Raw genomic sequence first — 26069 nt, 5'->3', positions numbered from 1 at the left:
ACATGATTTCTTTCATAAGTTTCATTGACAAAGAAACAAATAACAGTTATGCTCACAGAAGGGCATAACTTTTTCCAGAATTTATAAGCACTTACTCAGATGACAGCGCTTGGAAAAGGTCAGCTAAAGTCCTTTTATCCTTTTAATCCTTACGGTGAACAGTAGACTCCTGAAAAATAGTCCACTGAATAAAGCATGAAGTTCATTTCATAAATTTAAATTTTGATCATTCATAAAAGATGATTATTCAGGTTATGTTCACTGGCTGCTGAGTTTGCAATGAGCATGCGGTTTGTCAGATCCACTGATCGTTCGTTGCATGGGGGATTGTTTTGGGGTTATTTTAGCAGTGTGTGAGCTTTATTTTATTTTTTAACTTTGCAGTGATTTAGTCACTGACAAAACAACGTGTGTAATTAAGATTATTATTATTTATTTATTTTTGTTCATTTATTTTCAGAAAAAACCTTCCATTGGTTACTTTTAATTAATTTTTTCTTACATTTTTTGGTCCATCCAAATTGAAAACAGTAAAAAGAAAAGAAAAGTAGTTTGTGGTTCTGTGCTCTGAGTTGCTGTGCTCTTGTATGTTAGGGTGAGATAATTAGGTTTCAGATAGTTGATTAGTAAGAATAAGATTGTCTGCTGGTAGCATTTTGCCAGAAATGTCTGTATGTGAGCAGACACATCATCACATCATTTTCGAATCTGGAGCCCTGTTGTCACAAGGTTTCTCTGTGGCCTGGAGCAGGATGGACACCCTGGGCTCTCTTCCAATCCTCTCGGCTTCTCCTTTTTACGCCTGACCAGATGAGCAGCTCACTGCCTGTCTGCATCCTACCGGCTGGTACTCCCTCAATGCTCCCCCTATCTGTGAGCTTTCAGCCTGCTGGAAAAAAAGAGAAAAGAGGGAGGGAAAAAATCAGTTCATGGGCAGAGGGGAAATGGCGGGGGGACCCATGGCATAAAAGAGTGATGTCACAGTTGCCCGGACCTATTTCAGCCTGACCCCTGGCAGGAGCACTGTGGACATTCTCCAGAGCCGCTCTTAAAACCTGGATCTGTGTGCGCTTTTCCCCTTGTATCTTTCCCATGTTTTCTCAAAATGCAGCATCAGTATATCTCTGTACCTGCGTTGGAAAAATGAGATCTGAATGGTGAACTTGTATTTTAAAAATTCTGAAGTAAGCCCCCTTCACCTCCCCTCTTAGTTCAATTAGGCAGGAGAGAGCACTCCCCCTGTCTTTTTTACCTCTCACCGCTTTGCCAGCTGTGCAGCAGAAACCGCTGCCAAAAGAAACACAAGCTTACGTCAACATCAATATAAGGAGCCACTGCTTCACACGAACCCAAAACAGAGACACCAGGACGTGGGAGGGGGGTGTATCAAAGAGGTGGAGAGGGACAGAGAGAGAGCGTGTCCCCTCCTTCTCATTCATAGACATAATATACTCAGCTACCTGTTTGTCAGCCCAGTGCACGTAGAGTGGAGACTCGATTACCTTTCTCTCTGCCTTCAGCGTAACTCTCATTCATCCTTTCTCTCTCTCTCCTCGTCTTCGTGTCTCTCTGCTCTCCCTGTTTCCAGTCATTCAGAATCGGAGGACAACACCACCTGCGACCAGGTAAAAAAAGAAAGAAAGAAAAAAGGGGGGGTCCATTGATATCCTTTTTGTCATCTGCAGTGATCTTGATGTATGAGGCGTGTGACGTGATGTGGGAACTGTGGAGGGAGGGAGGGAGGAAGGGGGGGGATTCTTCATTCATGTCTTTGTTATTGCAAAAGGCTGCTACATGAGTGAGGCAGCGAGAGGTGGAAAAGCACGAGAATCATTTGCGTCAGTGTGCTTGAATACATTTGAAGTCAGCCTAATGTTTTTTGGATTATTTTTTGCCCATTTTAACACATGCAGACAGCTTCTGTAGAGAGAGTGAGTGTGTGTGTGAATGAAGGAGAGAGTGCATGTAGCGAGTGGTCCGTGGGCTGTGTAGGTATTAAAGCTAGGAGTGAATGAGCTGCCTGTGTTGTGCATCCAGCCGCTTATGCTTGGCATGTCCTCCATGTGGACCTGTGGGAACATTTCCGAAGTGCGCACACACACACACACACACACACACACACACACACACACACACACACACACACACACACACACAGGGAGAAAGGGAACACTGTGTATCCACTAAGGGCTCTCCCCTGTCCCTCCAGAGAGCACCGTTATCAGGCTGCTGATGAAGCTGCACTGTTGGGCACGACAGCGTTGCTAGTGCTCAGCTGACAACATAGTGGATAACACAACAACAGAAGAATGCTTTTATTGACTTTCATTAAGAAAGTGTTTAAAAATTGTTCTCCTCTCTATAGTAGGATGCTTTGAATGTCCCTGTTTGCATTTTTGAAGACAATAATATTTAAAGACGAATTGTCTGCAGTAATGCAGCACTGGTAGTCAGAATGTAGGTTTTTTTAGTTTAGAGAAAAAGCACCAATATTTTTTTATTTTTTTATTTTTTGTGGTGAAATTGTCAACTGGTCTGTGGTTCTTTCGCATCCCAGTGTCTGGATTTGGCTTTGATTCTTCCTGAAAGAATGGAATATCGGTGTAGTACCATTTGAAAACTCCCAAACTATTGATTTTTTTTCTTTCCTCTCTTGGTGTGCTCCTCTCAAAAAAACAGTAGCTTCTGGGAGGGAGGCACCTCGCCTGCCGCCTTCTCGCGCTCTCTCACACACACTCTCTCTCTGTAGTCAGTGAGGATACTGGAAGATAAATTTAGCCCTCCAGCTCTCCTTCCATCTGCTACCACATGGTTTAGGGCCGTTACCATAGGAACCACCGCTGGGTGCCCATTAGTGCGAGAACGGGAAATTGACAATATTTTTTTTTTTAAAGCCATTTATACAATATTCTCTTTCTTTGTGTGGGTGAATGGACATGTCATTTAAATAGTTTAGTTTTTTTCCCTTTATTTTCTCTCATTTGGCTTGTTACGTTTCAGTATCTCGTGATTTTCAAGCAGTTTCTGCAGACTGTAACTGTTACTGTATGCACACTCAGCACTGCAACCATTTGATAAACTTGAGGAAAATTTCATATTGTGCCAGTGTAGGTTTGTCAGGTGTGCAATGAAATAGCTTGTATTATATATCGCTGATATCACTGCCTTCTGAGAAAAGCTTTTTTCTAGTTTTTCTTTTTTTTTGTCACTAAGCGTGGACTCAACAGCTTGAACGCATAACAGTGGAACAAAGCCATGGATTGTGTAAGATTTGAAAAGACCTACCATCTTCTTAGAAAGCATATCAGGCGTAACTTTAAATGGTACACCACCCATTCTTATAACACAACGTTGGACCTCACAGGGAGAGTATAACAGAAAGTAAAATAAATATAGCATAAATGTTCTTGCTTGGCAAAAACCTGGCAGCTACATTACCTCCTGCACATTACCCATGTTTCCTGTTAGCAGAAGCTACTGGAACTTTGAGTACTTTGAGATGACAATTATTTGCAAACCTTTCCAATCGGAAAGGGGCCATGGTTCTTTAAAGAGAGATTGCCTCCCATCAGGCACTACAAGCAATTGCCTTGTGTTTCAAAGTGGTCTCCCAGAAGCTGAGGGTGTTGCACGCCCAAGTTCAGGAACCAGTTAGTAACTGTAACTACTTGCAATTAGTTGCCAAATAAATAAAATAAAAATCTCAGTGCATTCATCAGACAAGCACCATTTGTTGTGAAATGGAAGGAGGTTGCCTTCTATTTTTAGTTTAGTGTGACTGGGCTGTTACCTAGCCCATGTAATTAATTTGTCAGACATTAAAAAGACCTGAAACAGTTACTAAAATTCAAGAACTTTTGAAAATAATAAAAACAAACAACAACCAGATAAATGTTTGGGCTTAACATTGTTCTGTATTTTCACTAATGGAGGATAATAAAGGATAATGCTCTTTTAACCCCAAGTAATTCTAGGTCTAACAGCCCTTCAAGTAAAAATCCAGCTTTGCTTGCACTGAGCCTTGTGAAAGTTCATGCAGAGAGTAGATATGTGAGGTGAGGGGTGCAAGGAGAAATGTTTGGCTCGTTTGTGCATTGGCTGCACCCATGTTATGTGAGGTGTAAATGAACAGTTCATAGTTAACTTTGGAGCAAGTGAAAATGAGCCAATTTTTTTATTTTATTTTTTTTATTATTTGACTAGTTGTTAGTAGCTGTCATTGTCACCTTCATGCAGAGAATGCACATGCAAACAACTCTCAGACGTGTTAATTCGAGTTTTACAAACAAGAGTCTGCCTTCCCACTACAAGCTATAAGCCCTGGTAGAGACTACCTGATTGGCCTACATTTAACACTTACTAGGCTTATGGCAAGAGAGCTATGATCTCAATGGTCCTCTGCAAACTGCACAAATTCTAGAACTCTCCTATACTATGCTTGTTTTGCTGGTAGTATAAAGTGATTGTTTTTTATTCATCCAGTATTGGCACGTATACTCTTCTCACAAGTTAAATCAAAGATGGTTGTCAACCTGTTATCAGTAATTTGGATAGTATCCAGCAGCTTTGCCGTCTTCCACCAGAATGTGGGTGTAGAAACCAGCTGGTCAGTGCGTGGGATGCCTTGTTTACTGTTTCAGCATGCTGGCATAAAGTAACACTGGGAATTTTCTTCAGTATCTCCACTGAGTCACCTTTTGTATGCACTCACAGCTCGCAGCCATCCGTCGCCTCCGTTTGGCTTGGCCCTTTTTAAAATATCTAAAATCATCAGTTAATCCGATGAAACAGGTAGAGTCCTTCACATGTCCTGCAATGTGGCAGCACTGTATGTTAGCACAGTCTGATGATCATCAATTTGCATTTGATAGTAGACGACACAAGGTAACCTTCAAAAGCTGCAATTTCATTAACACCAAAGATGAAAAAGGTGCTTGTAAGACAGCAGTACGAGTGTGAAAGAGTACAAGTGATCACTAAGTCAATTTCATAATCAAACCATTAGGACATTATAGTTCCACAATCAAATGGATCAAGTGGCAGATTCTCTGGTTTTTTGTTGTTGGTCATTTTCTGTCTTGCAGCAGAAAGATCAGACCAGTTTTATGGGAGTGGGCAGTATGTGTAATGTGTTGTCTGACATAATGATATTCTGCAATCGTTAAGAAATAGGCAATCACTAAAGACCAAATCAAATGATGTTATTTGAATGTTCAAGTCACAGTTGGGTGCGCATACTGCTTCTCTCAGGGAATATTAACAGAATCATCACTTTTACTGCATGCTGATATATTTTACAACAAAACATTACATAAACCATTCTAATTTAAAACAGGCAGCAGCCGCGGGAAAGCGAAAGATGAATGTTATGACACATAGAGTGATTATGCAACACAAAACATAAATATTCCTATCTGGCAAAAAGAGAGGCCAGAGGGTTATCGGTTTCTCAGTGTTGAACTGTATGCACTATCCTATATAACGACTTGTTTGTTTTTGCAGATCTACATGTTGAGAAGACAAAGGAATTGTGCATTGAACTGAACCAGCTGAGCAACAGAGTCTGTGTGATTCATGATGGAATGCTTAATGCTTGGATGGCAGAGGACTTCCTCCACAGCACATGGCATATCACAACTGCATTCGTTGATGCTACTGTTTTACATTTGATGGCATCGTTCCTTTGTCAAGCAATAACAATTTGAGTAAAACAAGCAAAAAATTATGAAGTGAAGTCAAGGTGGATATTTTGATCAGATTTGCTCACATTAAACCTCTTACCCAGTTAATGCTTTGGCTTTAACTCTGTAGCCTGGCTCAGGCAGACGCATCCTACGTGTCTACCTGAGGCTGTCCTTCCATTTTATGGAGGCCTTGCATAGTCGCCTGACCACTGGGGAGCAGTCCGGAGGTCAAGAACATTCTCAGAAGGAGTCTCCACAGCGAGGCCCTCAGTCCAAGTCTCCCCCCCAGCCCTGTCAACAACAGCAAACCGGCTCCCCAAAGCCCCATGGCACATTACAGCAGCCCAAACAATCCAGAAGGCAGAATCCAGAACGCAAACGTCTCAGACACCAGCGGCAGAGCATTGACTCAGATACAGCACCGGCGAATAAACAGGAGGCATCGACAGCAACGAAACCAACCACAGGTTTGAGTTTGACTCCAGAAATCCCACCTTCCTCAGCAGACGAGCCTGCCCAGTCTAAACCAGAAACCCAGGATGGGACCCCAAAGCAGAAACGTGAGCGTAAGCCTCAGAGACCAGGGAAATATGTTTGCACTTACTGTGGCCGTGCATGTGCCAAGCCTAGTGTTTTACAGAAACACATTCGCTCCCACACGGGTGAAAGGCCCTATCCCTGTGCCCCATGCGGGTTCTCTTTTAAGACCAAGAGTAACCTATACAAACACCGTAAATCTCATACCCACCGGGTGAAGGCAGGCCTGGCACTTGGGGAGTCGAAATCGACAGCGGAGCAAGCCACAGAGTCGGACGAGGAAACGAGACAGCTATCATCAGCTTCTTCTGTTTCAGAAAGACAAGACAGTGGAGCCTCAATCAAGAGTGTTGAAACGGACATGGCCAAAGATTGCCCTGGAGGAAACAATTACTCCTATGCGGTGAAAAAAAGATTGGCCCTGCGCCTAAGCAGAGGAAAACACACTCCTCAAGACTCATCTGATGAAAAGGCGTCATCTTTAGCTTTAGGTAGTAGAGGTAGTACAGAATCTGGCTATTTTTCTCGCTCTGAAAGTACAGAGCAGTCACAGGACAGCCCCCCCAACACAAGTGCCAAAAGCTATGCTGAGATCATACTTGGTAAATATGGACGCTTTGGACACCTACAGAGGATGTCTCGTCATCAAAACCAGCATCCCTCTGGTGAGGAGGAAAAAAGCATCTCATTCACGGTGCCCAAGAAACAGGTCATCGACCATATAACCAAACTTATCACCATCAACGAGGCAGTGGTGGATACCAGTAAAATTGACAGTGTAAAACCAAGGAGATTCTCACTCTCCAGAAAGAACAGTTCTGAGTCTCAGAAGAGTTCAACTGTGAAAGAACCGGTCATTCATAGCCCCAAGGTTGGCGATGTGGGCTATAAAAGCAGTGGCTCTATCACTATGGGAGTTCCATGTGAAAAATTTCATCACCCACCTTCAAATATGGAGCAGCCAGCTAGCCAAACGTCCACCACCCCGCTGGTGCGAAGTCATTCAATGCCACCTGAAGCCAGTTTATTTGAGACCACCAGTGGCGGCCAAAGCAAATGTCGCCTAAGTCAGTCCTTTGACGAACGACAGCCTTCACGTCGTTATGGGATGCTAAGACGACAGCCAGCAATTGAAATTCCACTTGGTACAGAACTTACAAAAGAGGAACACGAGGATTCTCTTTCATTTTACTCTGACAGCTTAACCACTGTGCCTGACTGTAAGCAAAGTCAACCACAGCCATATGAATGTGAGGCCTGTGGCACAGGATGCAAAGATTGGGTAGGTTATAAAAAACACAAGCAGAGCCTGTGCCTATCACATCAACCCATCAATGAAGTGGTAATTAGTCAAATGGAGTGTTCACAAGTAAAGAACAGTGCAGTCAGGGCAGGTGTTTCAGTAATGCGCAAGAGAAGGAAAGAGGAGAGTTTTGAATTTGATGACCCCTCTTCTCCTTCTTTACCTTGTTCTTCCCTGTCTTCAGGCCAGTGCAAAGATGAAAGCAGTGGAGCTTATGAGGGCCAGAGGAAGCCTGCATTGCAAACTTGTTCAGTAATTCAGCATACTAGTTCCTTTGAAAAACAAGAATCCTTGAGTAATGAGAATCCAGGTGCAGAGGCAACAAAGCACTCTCCACCTCATGAAGATCATCAGCTGTTGCCTCAAAAACAACCTCAACAACATGTACCAAAACTAGCAGCCCGAAAGCTGGTCCGCCAACACAATGTGCAGGTTCCAGAGATCCTGGTGACAAAGGATCCCAACATGAGTACAGACACTTCAGCCGAACCTACCACCACAGCAAAACATCAAGAGAAACTAGATGAATTTCAGTGGCCGCAGAGAAGCCCCTCTCTGGCACAGCTCCCTATTGAAAAGCTTCCTCCAAAGAAGAAGCGGTTACGATTAGCTGAAGCTGCCCAGTCATCAGGAGAATCTAGTTTTGACTCTCTGTCCCTGCCCCGCAGCCCTAGTCAGGACAGTAGTGCATCATATGCATCCAGTCGCTCCACGTCCTTTGAAGAGTCAAACAGACAGGACATGGACGTTGCAACATCAACGCCACTAAGGAGATCAAGAGCTCTTCATATGCTGACGGTGCCGGGGGTGCATCAGCACAGAGAGATGAGGCGCTCAGCATCTGAACAGGCCCCTCACGACCCACAACAGAGTGTCCTCATGGCTGAGACCCGCAGTAAGTCTTTTGACTACAGCTCTCTATCCCCTGAGCGCTCTGCAATTGGGTGGAGAGAAAGAAGAAAATGTCTATTAATGAGACACACTGCTATCAGTGATCCAGATGAGGAGGAGGAGGAGTGTACGATCCTGAGCCGTGGTCCTGAATATCTCAACCCAAGCAGATCTTCTCAAGCAAAAAGCCCAACTTCTGTACACTGCAGCAGGCCCTCTTCTTCTTCTCTATCAGGGGACACTGTTTTACATAATCCAGTGGAATTGCAGTGCAAAGATATCTTTTCTCAGTGGAAACTTACTCAAAATATTCAGTTGATTGGGAGCACAGAACTGTCCCTTCCTCATGACCCATCTACAACTGTAAAAAAGGAGACCTATACAGAGCAGGCCCTTGCTCCTGCACCACAGCAATATCATACGCATGGACCATCAGGGGCTGCCAGAGCCCGCTATCTCCCCATGTCTACAGGGCTGAAACTAGAGATTCCTCCACAAGACGATGACTACTCAGTAAGTCGCTCCCATGTTCGCCAGTCTGCCCCTAACATCAGTTCCAATCTAGAAATATTGAGGCCAGTCACGGATCCAGCAGTTGCAGTGCGCCTCCAAACAGACACACACACCCCTGCATGCGCCATATACACCACATTGTCTCAGTCCACCTCCCCTAGGCCCCAGGAGGCAGTTAGTGCTGTCCCACAAAGTGCAGGTGTTTCAACAGCTGAACAAAGACCCCACAGGGACATGAGTCCAGATCTTCAACTGTGGTCTGATGATAGCCTCAGGTTATCAGGCTCAGGGGGCAATAAACGGATGCTTTCCCCCTCAAACAGCATGGAGCTGCCTCCAGAGTCACAGCAGCAGCAGAAAAGAGTAAAAGAAGAAGAGGAGAGGGAGATGGGTTGTTCTGACAAAGCAACAGTTGAGACTTGCAAGCACAAGCTCAAACAGGAGTCATGTTTACCTGCTATTTGCTCTCCCGTCTCGCATGTTGGGCCTTCATTCCCCAGTCTGCTGTCCAGCACCTGTAACAGCTGGTGCTATTTAAACTACATTAAACCAAACCCTTCTGCTCTGGATGAACAGAAGCCCTCAGTGTATTCATCGTGGTCTACTAGTGGCTATGACCCCAATCCACCTGGCCTCTCCAGCAAGACAGTTCTCTCTCTGCTTCACTGCAAGCAGAGGCTCAGTCCATCCATATATACACTATCCCCCATGTCAGTGCAGGCAGCAGAGTCAGTGGAGCAAGAGGACGACAAAAGACCCTCCTCCACAGAGGTAATTACAACACTGACCACTGATTACACCTGTCGGTAGACCTAATCATTACTATTGTAACAGAACTGAACGAAAAGAATCAAATAAAACTGATCAAAATGTAAGGACTGGTAGGTGATAAGAAGTAGAGCAGACACTGAGACACTCCATATAGGAGGCATAGAAAAGAGTGGGTTAGCTTTCCTTACCATTTTTGTTATAGAATCCAAAACGGGAAATGTCATTTAACGGGGTCAAAATTTAAACTGTTGAAATGAAGCGTGTGTCTTAACACATGTAATAAAATACATCGTTCAATGAGAATTCCCAATTTTTGTCTCCCTGGGCATGCTGGAGCAGAGTTGGTGAATTTGCCCGTGTCTCTTTCGAGTGTAGGTCTGCAAAAAGCAGTCATGCTACAGAGACTACGAGGGAACAAAGAAAGGACATACATCAGTGGATGACAACAAGTCAAACAGAAAGGAGGAGAAGGAGGAAGAGAAGGAGGACGAGGCAGAGGAGGAAAAGGTCCAGTCATGCTCCAGAAATGAAGTTTGGGTCTCTGAGAGAGGGTGAGTATGATCTCCTGATAATCGCAGCAGTATGTTAGCTAACCGTGTTGGGTTCTGGAATGTGATGTTATACATTACTCAGTACTTTTCTTAAAAGTAATGCACTACATTACATATTTACTTATCAAAGAAAGTAACTTGTAACTCGTAATGTGCACGCTGTATTACTCTGTATCATGACCTCCAATGTATTGTCTCATATTTACCAGTTAATACTATAAACCTCAGGCTACAGTCTTACATACTGACACAAAGGCTTGTCCTAGTGAGAACACACGCCTGCAATTTTATTTATTTTATTTTTATTTTTTTAACAATATGAACACAAAGCTAAAAAGCTGAATTATCACAGTGATTCTACTTTACAAACATGCACAGATAGAAATGGAGGCTGCTACGCTGCAAGCCTGACTGCTCATTACTGCCTTTGTTACCTGTTAAAGTTCAGGGTCTGGCTGCTGGTCTAAGGTTGGCATGCACTCAGCTTTGAATAATTCTAGTGCTAGCTAGCTCTGTGTTAGCAGCATAATACAGTTTTTTCACTTTACCAACGTACTCTTGTCCTTTTATGCAATAGAACTAACAGTAATGTCCATATCTCAAACCACTGAAGTTATAGACAGCGTCACCATTTTCCTCTTCTCTGCACAAAAACGAAAATCAGCTGATTGTAGCGCTAGTGTGTGGGAGGAAAAAGGCATGGTTCTTTGTTTGAGCCACATGTTGTGCAGATAACTCTTAAGGTTCTCTTTCATAGCATTCGTTTCATGTCTCACTATGGGGGAACGCCTCCTGCGTGACCTCATCAGAAGCTCAAATACCATTACGCCAGCCCTTACAGGCTGGCTAAGTGACGCCCATGTCAGGAGGGGCCAGTGCCTCCCTATATAATAGGCTGACATAGCGTCAGATGTCATTTAAAAACCTCTTCTTGCTTCTCACAGAAGCCTGTAGACAACTGTGCTATTGGGTGCTAAAGCTAAACTGTCCACAGATTCGAGTGAACAACTCGGTCGCCGGGCGCTTTGTTCCCAGCTTTTCAGTTGTCCACTAGCATACAAGCAGTAGCAATACTGTTCTGTAGCTAGTGCTGGTGCCAAGTAGCAATACTTTCACCCAGGGAAGTAGCAATATTTTCCGAAAGTAGCAACACTTTGCTAACAAAGGTACCTCTAGCTTCACCATCAGGTAGCAATACCCTTCGACGCTAGCAGTTTTACACATTAGGTAGCAATACCTGTAGAAAAGTAGCAACACTTTTCACCCCACGTTAGCGAGGAATAGCAATATTCACCGCACTCAGTGTCAGTCTCGCTAACGTGCGCAACCCTCTAGCTAACCATGGCTACGACGGCCAACGAAGTTGCAAAACTCTGTCCTTGCGGCAAGAAGATTTCTGCCTGGGATACACACCCCGTGTGTGCAGCATGCCTGGGTTTATCTCACGCTCAGGCTGCCTTGACACCCGCACAAGACTGTATCCACCGCAAACTACTCCGCCGCAGGCTAGCTCGCCAGGCTAACCTGTCGGGTGGCGACCCTTTGCTGTGTGAGGCTGCTGCGGCGCAAGGAGAAATTGAGGTGCCCGATGATTTGGCCGCAACGCCAGGGGCGAGCTGGGTAGAGGCAGACATTCAGCCCATCGCGACTGCTTTCCCGTCGCTGGAGGCACACGGAGATCGTGAGTTTTTCCCCGATGTTGGAGTCACCTGGGGAGGAGATGCCAACGAGGACGGAGATGAGTCGGCTGACTCGGAGCTCCTGCTGTCTGACAACGAGGAGGAAGATTCCACCTCCTTGGCTAGCATCAGCTGGGCTGCAAAGCCCTCGGCTACCGGCGAGGTTGAAAAACCGACACCGCCGTCTCCCCTGGATCTCGACATGCAGGACATGTGCAAGCGCGCCGCTGCAAGGCTCAACATCCCGTGGCCCGCCGTACAAACAGAGATTGTAAAGTCTCGTTTTGATGGAAAGAAATTGCCGAAGGCGAAAAAGACGGGCAAGCATGTGTTGCCTGTTTTCCCGGAGCTACTCGATGAGATAGCGGTGACGTGGAAAGCAAAACCTTACAGCGAGAAACACCCCATCGTGGGGAGCTCCCTGCTGGATTGTGAGGGGATGGAGTCTATCGGCCTCTGCCAGATGCCGCAAGTGGAGCCGTTGGTAGCGAGCCATCTTCACCCGAAGATGTCTCTGTCCTCATCGGCCCCATCTCCCCCCTCCAAAGCAGACCGCTTCCAGTCTAGCCTTACAGATAAGTGCTACAAGGCAGCGGCTCTGTCAGTAAGAGCCCACAACGCCTCCTCTATGCTAATGGCTTACCAAGCTGAGCTAGAAGAGGACATGACAACTAAACCAGATACCACAGTGTGGAAAGAAATCTGTGTTATAACTGACCACGTCCTCCGCCTCCACAAGGTAGCCATACAGGCTACTGGGAGAGCCATGGGCCTCATGGTTCTTCAGGAGCGAGCACGCTGGCTCGGGCTCACCAACCTGACGACCAAGGAGAAAGAGGAACTCCTCGACACCCCTGTCGTGCCTCAAGGCCTCTTCGGTGCGGCTGTTACATCCATGCAGAAGAGATGTGAGGAGAAAAAGAGAGATGATGAGGCTCTGAAACTCTGCCTGCTGAGGAGGGCCCAGCACGCCACCCCAGCGGCACCGCGCCAGTCATTCGCGCAGGCAGCGTCTCGCCCGGTCCCTGCTTTCAGGATTCCCAAAGTGCCTAAGACGCAGGCAGCCCCCCAGGCTGCCGGGGCCCATAAGAATCCATGGACTCGGAAACAGTCTCCCCAGGCCAGACCTCAAGCGGCCCCTCCTCCTCTCCCCGCTGCCGAGATCGTGAGGAGGAAGAAGCGGCCAGCCTGACAGCCTCTCCTCTAGGTGGGAGCAAACCCAATTTCTCACCTTCATGGGTTGCCTCTCAGCTCCGTTCCAGAGCAAGTTCAACAGGACATGTTCCAAACAGAGTGCTTAACTCGGGCCAGTGTTCCTGTCACCGGACCCGCCAGAGGGAAAGAGCATTCTGTATTAAAAAAGCCCCGACACGCGCATCCAGGCAGTTTGCCGAGGGCGCTGTCAAGTGTTGGCAAACACATGAAAAAAATCAAATGTGATGATGCAGATGAGCCCGTCACCTCGCTCGCCTGTGACAGAGGTGATGGGACACCGAAATGGCGTATGTTTCGCGCTGCGACCACAAGGGGGCGCCAAAACGCCATCTTCGGTGGAGTGGCCAGTGAACCCTGTGTCTCTCCACATGAAGAGCACCTGCATTCAGTCAGCATGGGTGCTGAGGACATTGGAAAAGGGCTACAGGCTGCAATTCAATGTCGCTCCACCACATTTCAAAGAAATTGTTTACTCTCGTGCTCTGGGTGAGTCTGCCAGTTTTCTCCTGGAGGAAATTTCAACCTTGAGAGACAAAGGAGCTATAAGAGTTGTCCCTCCCGAGGAAATGCACAGCGGATTTTATTCAAGGTATTTCCTTGTGCCAAAGAAAGGGGGGAGGAGGATGAGAGCCATTCTGGATCTCCGTGCCCTGAACCGGCATTTAAGGACATACAAGTTCAGGATGTTGACGCACGCCTTGCTGCTACGGTTTGTACGAGCGGGCGACTGGTTCACATCAATTGACCTGAGGGATGCTTATTTCCACATCCCCATATATCCCCCACACCAAAAGTATCTGAGATTTGCTTTCCAGGGGATAGCATACGAGTTTGTAGTCCTGCCTTTTGGTCTCTCACTGAGCCCAAGGGTGTTTGTGAAATGCACCGAGGCAGCAGTGGCCCCGCTCAGGGAAAAGGGCATTCGGGTGGCCACATACATTGACGACTGGCTGGTGGCAGCCCCAACCCACCAGGGAGCGACTTGTCACACAAATGCTCTCATACACCATCTGGAGAGTTTGGGTTTCCAGATAAACGTGGAAAAGAGCACATTGACGCCAACTCAATGCATTACTTTCATAGGGCTCAGCCTAGACTCCCTTCGGGTGAGGGCTTTTCTGTCCCCGGAGAGAACGGCGGCCATACAGTCATCCCTTGCACTGTTTCGCAGAGGCAACACAGTGACCCTCAAACAGTGCCAGAGGCTGCTCGGTCTGATGGCTTCTTCTCTAGTGGCGATAACACTGGGACGCCTGCACATGAGAGGCTTTCAGCGCTGGGTGGGCTCGCGGGGACTGGACCCTCACCGAGACGGCCACCGTCGCGTGAGAGTCTCTGCAGACTGTTCACTCGCTCTCCGCGAGTGGAAGAGGCCAGGTTTCTTGTCTCAGGGCGTTGCCATGGGGGCAGTTTCAGCCAGGAAGGTGATTCCACAGATGCCTCTCTTTCCGGCTGGGGGGCCACCCACGAGGGCAGAACAGTGAATGGGGAATGGGGCCCTCACATGCGCTCCACCCACATAAACTGTCTGGAACTGCTGGCGGTTCACCTGTCGCTAAAACACTTTCTCCCTTGGCTGAGAGGTCATCATGTTTTAGTGAGGTCGGACAATTCCACCGTTGTGGCCTACATCAACAGACAGGGGGGTCTGGGGTCCCCCAAGTTACACACCTGGCACACAGACTGATAGTCTGGAGCAGTGTCCACCTGCTGTCACTGAGAGCAACTCACGTGCCGGGGATCTTGAACTTTGGAGCATATCTTCTCTCCAGGGGCAACCCACTGTATGGGGACTGGAAGCTTCACCCAGAGGTGGTGAAGCAGATCTGGCTGCGATCTCCACCATCAAGGTGTATTTGGCAGCAATTTCGGCCTGCCATATTGGTTTTGAGGGGAAGACTGTTGGCCAGCATCCCTTAATATGCCGTTTCATGAAGGGTGCACGGCGTAAATTGCCTACATCTAGGCCGTTGGCTCCATCGTGGGACCTTCCCACAGTATTAGCTGCGCTCTCCTGTTGCCCATTTTAACCCCTGGAACAGGTTGAGTTAAAATTTCTGTCCTTGAAGACGGCTCTATTAATTGCTTTAGCTTCTGCTAAACGCGTAGGAGAGATCCACGCTCTCTCAGTGCATCAGTCATGCATTCAGTTCTCTTCGGATAATACGAGGGTCAGTATGCGGCTCAACCCTGCCTTTGTTCCGAAGGTTATCGGCACATTTTCCCCTGTAGAACTGCCGGCCTTTTGCTCACCGCCTTTCTCCTCAGAGGAGCGACAGCGGCTGCATAACTTGTGTCCAGTCCATGCTCTGCGCATTTACATGGACCGAACCCAGAGTGTCAGACAAAGTGACCAGCTGTTCGTGTCCTGGGCTAAACCACATATGGGAAAGCCTGTGTCTAAACAGCGCCTCTCCCATTGGATAGTAGGAGCAATTGCCCTGGCCTATACTAGCAGGGGCCTTCAGCCTCCTGCTGGCTTGCGTGCGCATTGGACTAGAGGTCTGGCAACCTCATGGGCTCTCTTTAGGGGAGTTTCTATTCAAGAGGTGTGTGCAGCTGCATGCTGGACCTCACCTCATACATTTGCTAGGTTTTACAGGTTAGATGTGACGGCACCTAGCCTAGCGCATTCAGTCCTCAGTGCAGGTTCTTCCCGGGTGGGGGCTTCTCCCCTGTGAAGTGCTGTTGGGGACAGTTGTCTTCTTAACAGGCATGTCTGGCAATCCGGGAGTCAGTATTTCTCCCATAGTGAGACACGAAACGAATGCTATGAAAGAGAACTTAAGGTTATGTATATAACCCCGGTTCTCTGAGTAGCATGAGTGAGTGTCTCACCAGACCACCCCCCTTGCTATGGAAGCGAGGAAGAGGTGGGCTCGTTTTGAATGACATCTGACGCTATGTCAGCCTATTATATAGGGAGGCACTAGCCCCTCCTAACATAGGCGTCACCTAGCCAGCCTGTAAGGGCTGGCGTAATGGTATTTGAGCTTCTGATGAGGTCACGCAGGAGGCGTTCCCCCATAGTGAGACACTCACTCATGCTACTCAGAGAAACGGGGTTATATACTTAACCTTAAGATTTTTGTAACACAAGTAAGATTATCCAGCACTGTTGGGTAATAATGATACATTGTTTTTATTTATATTGTAATGCTCTGCATTACTTACAGCGCAGAAAGCATGTGTCACATTCTGTTCTGTGTTCTGGAAACTGTTGTCGTCCGTTACGTTGGACAGGCTAAGGGTTGGCTGTCTGCACCAGCAGAGTCCATCTGTTGAAGGCCTGAAGCCAGGAAACTACCTAGCTTCCTCTGCTCCTGCAGAGATTCATTTACACCAGCCATCAGAGCCATTCACATAGAGCAGCAGTACATTGTTGGCTGTGTGTATTGGTGTAACACGGACATTGTGTACAGACATGGCATTAGTCATTAAAGAAAATCTCCTGTACGGACAGAATGGAAAATGGACAAATGCTATACAAAAAAAAAGAGCTTGGGCCTAGGAATATGCTGAGGAAACGTGAAACAAAGGCTCTGAAAATGTTTTCATTTGCTGTTAGTTTGGAAACTGTTTCCTGTAGGTTTATGGGTATAATGCTTTTTTGTAAAAGCATTCCCAAAAACATAATAATATTAAGATGAGTCAAATATTGACTATATTTTGTTTTATTAACCCGCTGAGGTTCAAGTCCTCATTGGTGATAATCCTAACCCTATTTTGGAGGAGAGCAAAATGGGTATTTTGGTTAAAATGAGCTGAATATGTGTCTTTACATGTTTTGTTGTTTGAGGCATGTTGCTTCCATTATTTATTGATGTATTTGTTTTTTAATTGGGATAGTAGATAGTAGCAACCCTTTAGCCATTCTGAAAAATAATTTCTCAAAACAGCTTGCAGATTAACCCTGTGAGGTCTAACTCATTGGTGATGACCTCACCCTTAAAGTTAACCTTTACCCTAACTCTAGAAAATCGGAATATGATTTTTTTTTTCTCCTGTATTTATATTGTTCTTTCAAGTCTTTGCAATAATGGAACAAAGAAATAATTCTTAAGATTACTCTAAAAGAGACTTATCAAAATGAGGGGGTAGGCTTATCGACAATTATTACTTAGACCAACAGCCCCCAACCGTTTTTTGCACCAGTTTATGTCCGACAATATTTTCATGGACTGGCCTTTAAGGTGTCGTGGATAAATACAACAAAATAAAACCAGTACCGGTACCAAAAGAAGATGTATTCATAACACACTGGGAAAGACCCAGGGAAACAGAGTTAACGATTAAAAAAATAACAATAAAAACCCTGAAAACCATAAATTTCACACCTGAGCCTCAACTCTCACGGACCGGTACCGGTCCGTGGCCCAGGGATTGGGGACCGCTGACTTAGACCCCAGAAGAACCTTCTAGCCCAGACTTGGCCTGTCAGACCTAGCAGAGGTTGGCCAGGCTATTTGGTTGAATGAGCTTATTATTTCTTAACCTGTAACCTAATGTTTGCCACTTGACTGACGAGCATCTTACTCATGGCAGGAAGACACATTTGATTAGCTGTCAGGGCATTTAATCAATCTTCCAACCTTCATTTTAAATACTGTTCTAAATCAGCGTGAAACACAGTATATTAAAGGATCATTTAAATGCAAGTAACCATAGTAAAATAGCTGTGCTTAATGATGTGTAACAGATATGAACTACACACAGTAATTACTTAAAATTGAATAATAAGCTGTGATGTGAACACCGTGTTATCCTTTGGCAGGATTGGCACAAAGACAGTAAAACACCTCAAAGTGCCCCAATCCCAGCAAATCAGTGGAGGAACTACCTCCGATTTACCCAAATTTGGCAAGAGTCACTGTTCATGTTAAAAAGAAAAGAAAACAAGATGAACAATGGCTAACACTCATTCTGAAACTAACATATCATTTGAACAGATGTAAGTAGGCACAGTCCGTTCTACTATTCTTATGTAGCACACACTCATCTCCTCAGATTCATTTGCAGGGAGGTTAAGCCAGACATGCTCAGTAATTTTGATACCTATCAGAAATAAACACTGCTGTGATGTGATAAGGGGAGTGCAGAGAGGTGCCATCTGTGTGTCTCTTTTTTGGTTCAGGAGTGTGTCTGCGAACAAATCCCTGTTGTGACTCATGTTGACGCTCATCGCAGCCTTCCTAAAAAGAGTGAGTCATCCTCACGCCCGCCCGCTTTCTGCTTTCTCCGTCTGCTCTGTCTGTCTGAGGAACATAAAGACACAACGGAGGCAGCAAGCTAGTGGGATGTTGCCATTTTTTCCTTTCTTTTTTTTGAAGTGGGGAAAGCCAAGGGCTCTAGGCTCAAATCTTGAGTGGGAACGGGTGTTACATGAAATTTATACCTGCCGAGTACAGTATAGAGGTACGAAGGCAAAGTGTTTCTCTTTCATTAACTTGGAAGTTTTCCGACACTGTAAAAGCAACCATTTATGATACCTGCTGAGTTTATCCAGCCACACAGCCTGTGGTGAAAATAGAAGAGAAAAACAGCCAATTATAACCAGAACCATTGTTTGTCATAGGAATGTGTTTTTATTTTCAGTGTTTTTTCACGTTTATTTGGAGCAGCTGCTGGTTTGGGCGAGGGTTTCCCTCCCTCTTGTGCCTGTTTTTATTGGCTGCGCTTTCAGCAAACCTCTGGACCTGAAGCCGCATCGAAAGCTCCCTCTTGTTTGGGCTTGGTGGTTGTGTTAGCTGTGAAGGGTGGGAGGCGGAGGGGGCTGGTTTTTGGCTTATGAAAGCTTCTCTGTTGAAGCTGAAGTAGGTGCCTCACTGAAGGAAGTCTAAGTGAAGTGGTGTGGACCCCAAGCCCAGCCGCCACAGTTTGAAATTCCCATGTTGTAAAGGCCAGCACCAGACATTAAACTTACATTGGATAAATGCAGTCACTAACAGGTGCTGAAGGGCCCCCAGCCTGACTGTCAGCTCCTGTTACATTCATATTGATTGCTGCTATCATCCTGAGCTGACTGACAAGGAAACACCCTGAGTACCAGACTGAAACCTCTTTCTCTCTCTTTACATTTGCAGATCAAATAAGAGGTATGATGACGCACATGGTGGAGTTGGAGAAAAGTGCCAGTATGACGATACTACAGTAATCACCAAGGAATCACCATCATTTAACTACAGTTTCTGTGAAACCGCATTCAAAGCTACAGGTAATGACAGGCAATAAAATGTTTTTTCATTTTAAGTTTCTTGTATGTGTTCTCTGTGCATCAACAGTGAGCGGCTCTTTTTTATTTCCAGGGAGTCTTACTGAACACCTGATATCTAAGGGACATGGAAAGGAAACCTGCTGTTATCCAGGGAACACACATGAAGGTACAACTTGTTTTTGGCTAAAAATAAATGCAGTAATTGCTTTGTAAATTACATGCCCTGTGCTCCTTTTTCTCTTCTTTTTTGTCCTATGCTTACCACATTAGCATTATTAGCACTATTCTTACTGTGTTAAATGTCTGCTTCTAACTCCTTATTATGTACACATTTTATCAAATGTCAAACCTCTTTAGATAAATGGAATATGGAACAACAGGCCAGGCCAGCATTTCGCCTTTAATTTAACATAGTGACCCGCTCTACAAATTCCTTCAAGATGCAGAATTCGATAAAAATGAATAGAAAAATCCTAAGATGAAAGTTTCTACTGCGTTTGAGTCATTTATGTTCATGCTAGTTTCTCTCAGAATTTCTCAGGCTATGGGTTTCTCGTGGTATCGTAGCAGATGAGGGAAAGGTGGCATTGAGTTATTTAGATAAATGAAACTGAGTTTATTAAGATCTGCAAGACTGAGTTTTCAGTTCTAGAAAAGCTGATCAGAATAAGTTCAATCGACTATTTTTCACTTAGAGTTAAGTGTGTGATGAGTGAGTAATAAGTTACTGTTAATAGTAAGAGTTAAGTAATAGTAACTGTTTTACATGTTACTCAGAAAATGCATTGCAGCCTTTGAAGTCTTGAATGAATGTAAAGTTTTGTAGGAAATTGAAATACCTAAGCTTTCATAAACTCTCTACATGTTGACATCTACATGTCAAATTTGAAATAATCTAAATAAAGTTCTTGATGTTTTGCCTTACTAATGTAAGAAAAATTTGAAAAAATTTAAATATAAAATTAATTTAAAATAAACCTTTTTTTCTGTCCTTAAAGTCTGCAAAATCTCATCATGTCAGCCAAATCAACAAAAAGGTCATCAGTGCTCTGGTGCTGGGAAAAGTGGAGATCAAGGAGATCCAAACACCAAGGACAAGTATGACGGGCATAACAAAGACAGCCGGTCCACAGCGGCTGAAGGCTCTGACACTAACAGAGAGAAGGTTCATCCAGCACATCAGCTGGGGGAGTCTGAAGGCAGCTCATCCTTTCCGATTACCTCCAGGGATTCCACCCAGAAAAGCTCAGCCAGTGCCAGAAGGGCGTTGTTTGCCCGCAGACGCCTCGACGCTTCAACGTTAGCATCCTCTGGAGGTCCTCATTCTCCAAGTAGTCAAATCCTGACTCCACAAATTGAGCTTTCTCCATCTCGTAACCCATCACCCAGGCCTTGCCAGTCCCCTGCTCCTCCTTCATCCCTCTCCCCATCCAGTTGTCATGTCTCCACCGCCTCACAGAGACCAATCTCCCCTGTTAGAGGCCTCTCTCCTATAATAGTGCAGTCTCAGGGGTCGCATTCCTATGGGTTTCTGGGCTCCCTGGCTGACACCTCTGCTCACTGTCAAGCCCATATTCATCCAAGGGAACAAGCATCTACGGCAAGGCTGGTGAGTGACTTCAAAACATTTTTTGAGTGTTCTTCATAACGATTAAATTTTTTTGTTTTTGTATACTTAAGTCAGAATTTTGCTGCGTGTATAATTACCACTGGCCAAAAGGTGGCTTTTCTTCAAACCGTGTCACTCACCTGTGACTTGATCCAACTCTATTAGTTTAGCCTAAAGTTTTTAAATAAATCAGGTTCCAGCTCACAAAGCCAATCTTGTGTGGTTCAGCTAAATTCCAGCAAGTCAACATTTAGAATAAATATAGATAGGCTGGTACATATGAGGTTATTTTAAAGTCACATTTATTGGAAAGGTAAGGAAAGGCAGCTCTCTTGTTTTATATCAGACAAAGCAACCATGCAGCTCCTAGCCCTAAAATAATGCAGGAGAGCTCCCAAATAGACACATGTTTTCCCTGGGTAACCAGGGGAAAAAAGGAAAAGCAGGCCAATCACTAAATTCTGAAGATTGGAACCACATGTCAACAACAAAAATAGCGTGGGTGAGTATCTCGGCTCACCCTAATTAAAAACTGATAAGCAAAAAGTATACACCAAACATGTTATGGTGAAACTTCACCACATACCTCACACTAATGTGGGTCCCAGAGGAGCAGGTACTGATTCACATTCACGACAGAGTGAGCTCTTGTGTTTGCATATACACGGATCAGATATAACTTCATGACAAACCTGCCTAATATTGTGTTGGTCCCCATTTGGCTGCCCAAAAAGCCCTGACCTGTTGAGGCATGGATCCTTTAAGTCTTGTAAGTTGTGAGGTGTGGTCTTCATGATTCGGTCTTATTTGTCCAGCACATCCCAGAGATGCTCAATTGGATTGAGAACTGGGGAATTTGGAGGCCAAATCAACACCTTAAAGTCATTGTTGTGCTCCTCAAACCATTCCTGAACCACTGTTGCTTTGTGGCAGGGCACAATATCCACAGCCATCAGGGAACACAGCTTCCATGAAAGCGTGTACGTGATTTTCAACAGTGCTTAGGTAGATGGTATGTACAAAGTAACATCCTCATGGATGGCAGGGACCCATGGTTTCCCAGCAAAGCATTGCCCAAAGCATCACACTCCCACTGGCTTGCCTTCTTCCCATTGTACATCCTGGTTACCAGGTGTTTCCCAGGGTAAAAGCAATGTAAAAGAAAATGTGATTCACCAGACCAGGACACTTTATTCCATTGTTCCATGGTCCAATTCTGATGCTCATGTGCCCATTGTTGGCACTTTTGTTGGTGGACAGGGGTCAGCATGGTCCCCCTGACTGATCTGTGTCTATGCAGCCCCATACACAACAAACTGTGATGCTCGGTTCTGACACTTTTCTATCAGAACCAGCGTCAACTTTTTCAGCAGTTTGAGCTACAGTAGCTCGTCTGTTCGATTGTACCTACTGTACCTGTAAATGTTTTTTTTAATAACCACACTGACAAGGAGACACTACACAGCAGTACAGCACTTGTGCAAGCACGCTTCAAGTAGACTTCAACTGGACTCGAAAAAGTCTAAGAGTAATGTTTCCTAAGCTTTCCATGTTGGAAAATGGGACATTTCAAACAAGGAGGAAAAAAATATCCATCCATCCATTCGTCTATTTTTGTTCCACTTATCTGTGGCCAGGTTGCGGGGGCAGCAGCATAAGCAGAGAAGTCCAGACCTCCCTCTCCCCGTACTCCAACCACAGCACCAACCTTTCTGTTGATCTCGCACTCCCCTCTCCCCTCTCCCCTAACTCATAAACAAGACCCCAAGATACCTAAATTCCTCCACTTCAGGCATTCCCTGACCCGGAGTGGGCACTCCATCCTTTTTCACTTGAGGACCTTAACCTGAAAGTTGGAGGTGCTGATTCTCATTCCTGCCGCTTCACATTTGGCTGTGATCCACTCCAGGGCGAGTTGGAGGCCACCACCTGATGAAGCCAAGAGAACCACATTATCTGCAAAAAGCAGAGACGAGATACTGAGGCCACGCAAGTGGAAGCCTTCCATCACTATGCCTAGTATTCTGTCCGTAAAAATTATGAACAGAATCAGTAACAAAGGGCAGCCCTGGTGGAGTCCAACGGTCAACCTTACTGGACCAACCCTTGAATATCCTCAGGAGGCTAAAGAGCTGGTCTAGTGTTCCACAACTGGCATGAAAGCGGCAGGTTCCTCCTGAATCAGCTAATGGACGGACCCTGGCATAGATTTTCCAGTCCAGAGTATCCAGAACATATGGCCGCAGATCTGATGATACGATCACAATAATCATCGACCTGCAGCCTGCGATGTCCTGGTGCCACTTGCACTCATGGACACCCTTATGTTGGAACATGGAGTTTGTTATGGATGAACTGTGGTTTGCGCAGAAGTCCAGTAACAGAGCACCATTCGGGTTCAGATCTGGCAGGCTGTTCCTCCCAATCTCGCGCTTCCGGGTCTCACTGTTGTTGCCCACATGAGCGTTCCCAGTAAGACGAGAAAGTCCCCAGGTGGAGCACCCTCAAGAAGTCAGGGACTCCAGGAAGGCCAGGTACTCTGAACTGTCGTTCAGTGAATAGACATAGACGACAGTGAGGACCCGTTCCCCGACCCAGGGAACAAACCCTTTCATCCACCAGGGAAGAACTCCACCATACTGGCAACAAGCCGAGAGGATACTAAGATACCCATCCCAGCCTCTCACCAAGGGCAACTCCAGACTGAGACATAGTACAACCCCTCTCCAGGAGACTGGTTCAAGATCCCAAGCTGTACATTAAGCTGAGTCCGACTCAATGCACAGACTCAACCTCACGTTGAGTCTCACGTTCAGGCTCCTTCCCCACCAGAGAAATTATGTTCTATGTCTCAATCTCTAGTCTCGGCAGCCATGGATCGGTCCACCAGGGTCACCACCCATGGCTGCTGCCCAGCACGCACTGTACCCAACCCCTACGGCGCCTCCTGCGGGTGGTGGGCCTGCGGGAGGATGGGCCCATGTCCCCTTTTCGGGCTAAGCCCGGCTAGGGCCCATGGACTAAGGCCTGACCACCAGGTGCTCGCCTTTGGGACACTGTAAAAATCAGTTTGAGGAAAATAAAAGGTGGGGGGGACCTCTATGCAGTGATTTGCAAATCATTTAATCGTAATTTCAACCCTATATCCTATAGATGGCCATTTCAAAATTAAACCGATATTTTTATAGCTTTTTAAAAAAGATATCTTGTCAAAATACAGAAAATGAACTGAGACAGAAACAGTTTCTAAAAATTGTAGGTGAATTTACCACCAGCAGAGCCACTGAAATTTCAGTTTGTTTTTGTTGTAGTGTGTAGATGAGGTTGGTCTGACCCACATCCCCTCGCATTCCATGCGTCCTCGTGGAGCCCACAACCTCCTGAGTCACCTTCCTCTGCACTCGCAGCAGCCAAGCAGAGCTCCAAGCATGCTGATTCCAATTGGGGGGATTCACATGATTCCGCCCAGGTCCCCCCTGCAAATGTACAGCTTCCTGAGCAGCACGACTGCTAACACCTCAGGGGCATCCATGAAACTGAGCGAGGCTCCAAAGGGAAGGCTCGCTCTGCCACATCGCAAGGACGTTCTTAAAGAGATGCCGCTGAGCAGCCAAGCCAGCCTACTGAACCCTGAGGCAACAGGACAAATGCCTGCAGGTGTCGTACCCAACAAAAATAATCAAGGATCCTTCACCATCCAGCAGCCGTCGAGTCCCAGAACAGAGACGAGACACCTGGAGGTGAGCGCAGATGCACCTGTTAGAGAAAGATGTGTTTACCCTGAGAACTCTCAAGGCCAAAAAAAGACTCCTTCCTCCCAGACACAACTCTGATCGGAGGCAGAGTCCGAAGGGACAGTGCAAAAAGACTAAGACCAGCCTGTGGCCAGAAATCACCACACGCTTGTTTTGAGTCTGACGACAAAACGCAAAAGCACTTGAGCACCGCTTCTGAATGACGCTGTTATGTAATTATATTATTAATATATATGGACACTATGTTAGATATGCAGTATGTTTTGTAAATCTTTTTTACCCTTCTTTGATGTCATTGGTGTTTATTTATTTCTGTGCTAATATGCAAATTCTGTACTATATGCAAAAGCAGCTGGAATGAAAATAGACAAAGTTTAAATCAGTTTCCCTATTAACCCTGTTGACAGCTAATATACTATTGCTGTGTTTATGTACTGTATTACCAAAATGGATATAAAAAGGTATCGCAAATATTTATTCACCCAACCAGTATTTTGAAGTGCAATTTTATGTCAAGATTGTGGTTTAATATGTCATTCTTAAAAGCTGTGATTATTATTATTATTATTATCATTATTATAATAATTATTATTATTAGTCTGATTTTTGTTGTTATTGTTGTTAATTTTGTTTTTAAAGAAGCAAGCTCACGATTAGCTCCTTTTCTGAAATCTCCAGGAAAAGAAGTTTCAGATCCTTTTCGAGTGCACTGACAAATGATTTGATATCCAGTGGAGACCTGTTTCACGTACACGGTAGCTACGGTGCAGTTTTCTTTCATAAATAGATACATGTATTGTTGTGTTGTTGCTTTTTCTACATAATACAATCACTGTCATTTTCATGTTTACCATTAAACTTCTCATTTTTACAGATTTCTATTAAAACTTTTGAAAGTGTGTCTCGTTTTTTATTTATTTTCATTTCAGTTATTTAAGTTTAATAAATCCTGTTGATGTATGGAAATTAATTAAAATCAATGGGATCCTGAAAGAGGTGCAAGATGCCAAAATTACAAAAAAATAGTGATCCAAACAAAATACAATGGAGTTAAGTTTAATTTATAGGGAATACATTTTTGTTTATGACATGTAAGAGGCTCAGCAAGACTGGTTCTTTCTTGAAATAATGTCAGTAACATTAATTAGCTGCTATGAGGTAAGTCAAGCTTCTGTTTCCCAAATATTTCATGGGACATTATCAACTCTGACATCTTGGCCATCTTGATCTCTTTAAAAACATTGAATTTTTTTTTCGTTTATACCGAGTTTACTTGTTTGTGAGGTGTTTCATTGTATATAAAAAAATGAAAATAAAAAAAGTAGGTATGCTGTGTGCTGTGGGTTT

At 45.2% G+C, this 26069-nt stretch overlaps 2 protein-coding genes across 5 annotated transcripts in view; both read left to right on the top strand.

The window, feature by feature from the left end:
• Positions 1-25609, top strand: part of hivep3a (HIVEP zinc finger 3a) — a 51917-nt gene extending 26308 nt beyond the window's left edge. For 3 of the 4 annotated variants that reach the window (XM_014335383.2, XM_005927969.3, XM_042228765.1), the window contains 7 exons: positions 1589-1625; positions 5503-9699; positions 10075-10250; positions 19228-19358; positions 19450-19524; positions 20357-20967; positions 24279-25609. In XM_014335383.2, coding sequence (XP_014190869.1) covers positions 5866-9699; positions 10075-10250; positions 19228-19358; positions 19450-19524; positions 20357-20967; positions 24279-24800 — 5349 coding nt within the window. In that variant the 5' untranslated portion in view covers positions 1589-1625; positions 5503-5865 and the 3' untranslated portion in view covers positions 24801-25609. The remainder of the gene's footprint in view (positions 1-1588; positions 1626-5502; positions 9700-10074; positions 10251-19227; positions 19359-19449; positions 19525-20356; positions 20968-24278) is intronic. The other variant, XM_005927971.3, reaches the window with a different exon arrangement.
• LOC102307223 lies at positions 10273-14055 on the top strand. The gene is made up of 2 exons (XM_005927967.3): positions 10273-11516; positions 11575-14055. Exon 2 carries the CDS (start codon positions 11592-11594, stop codon positions 13119-13121), a length of 1530 nt encoding a protein of 509 aa, XP_005928029.3. The 5' UTR covers positions 10273-11516; positions 11575-11591; the 3' UTR covers positions 13122-14055.
• Positions 25610-26069: the final 460 nt, after the last annotated feature.

Source organism: Haplochromis burtoni, unplaced genomic scaffold (genome assembly GCF_018398535.1).
Source record: "Haplochromis burtoni strain Fernald_Lab_line unplaced genomic scaffold, NCSU_Asbu1 Contig_10, whole genome shotgun sequence".
Lineage (NCBI taxonomy): Eukaryota > Metazoa > Chordata > Actinopteri > Cichliformes > Cichlidae > Haplochromis > Haplochromis burtoni.
Note: the sequence above shows the minus strand (reverse complement) of the source record. Positions and strands in the feature narration are given on the sequence as shown.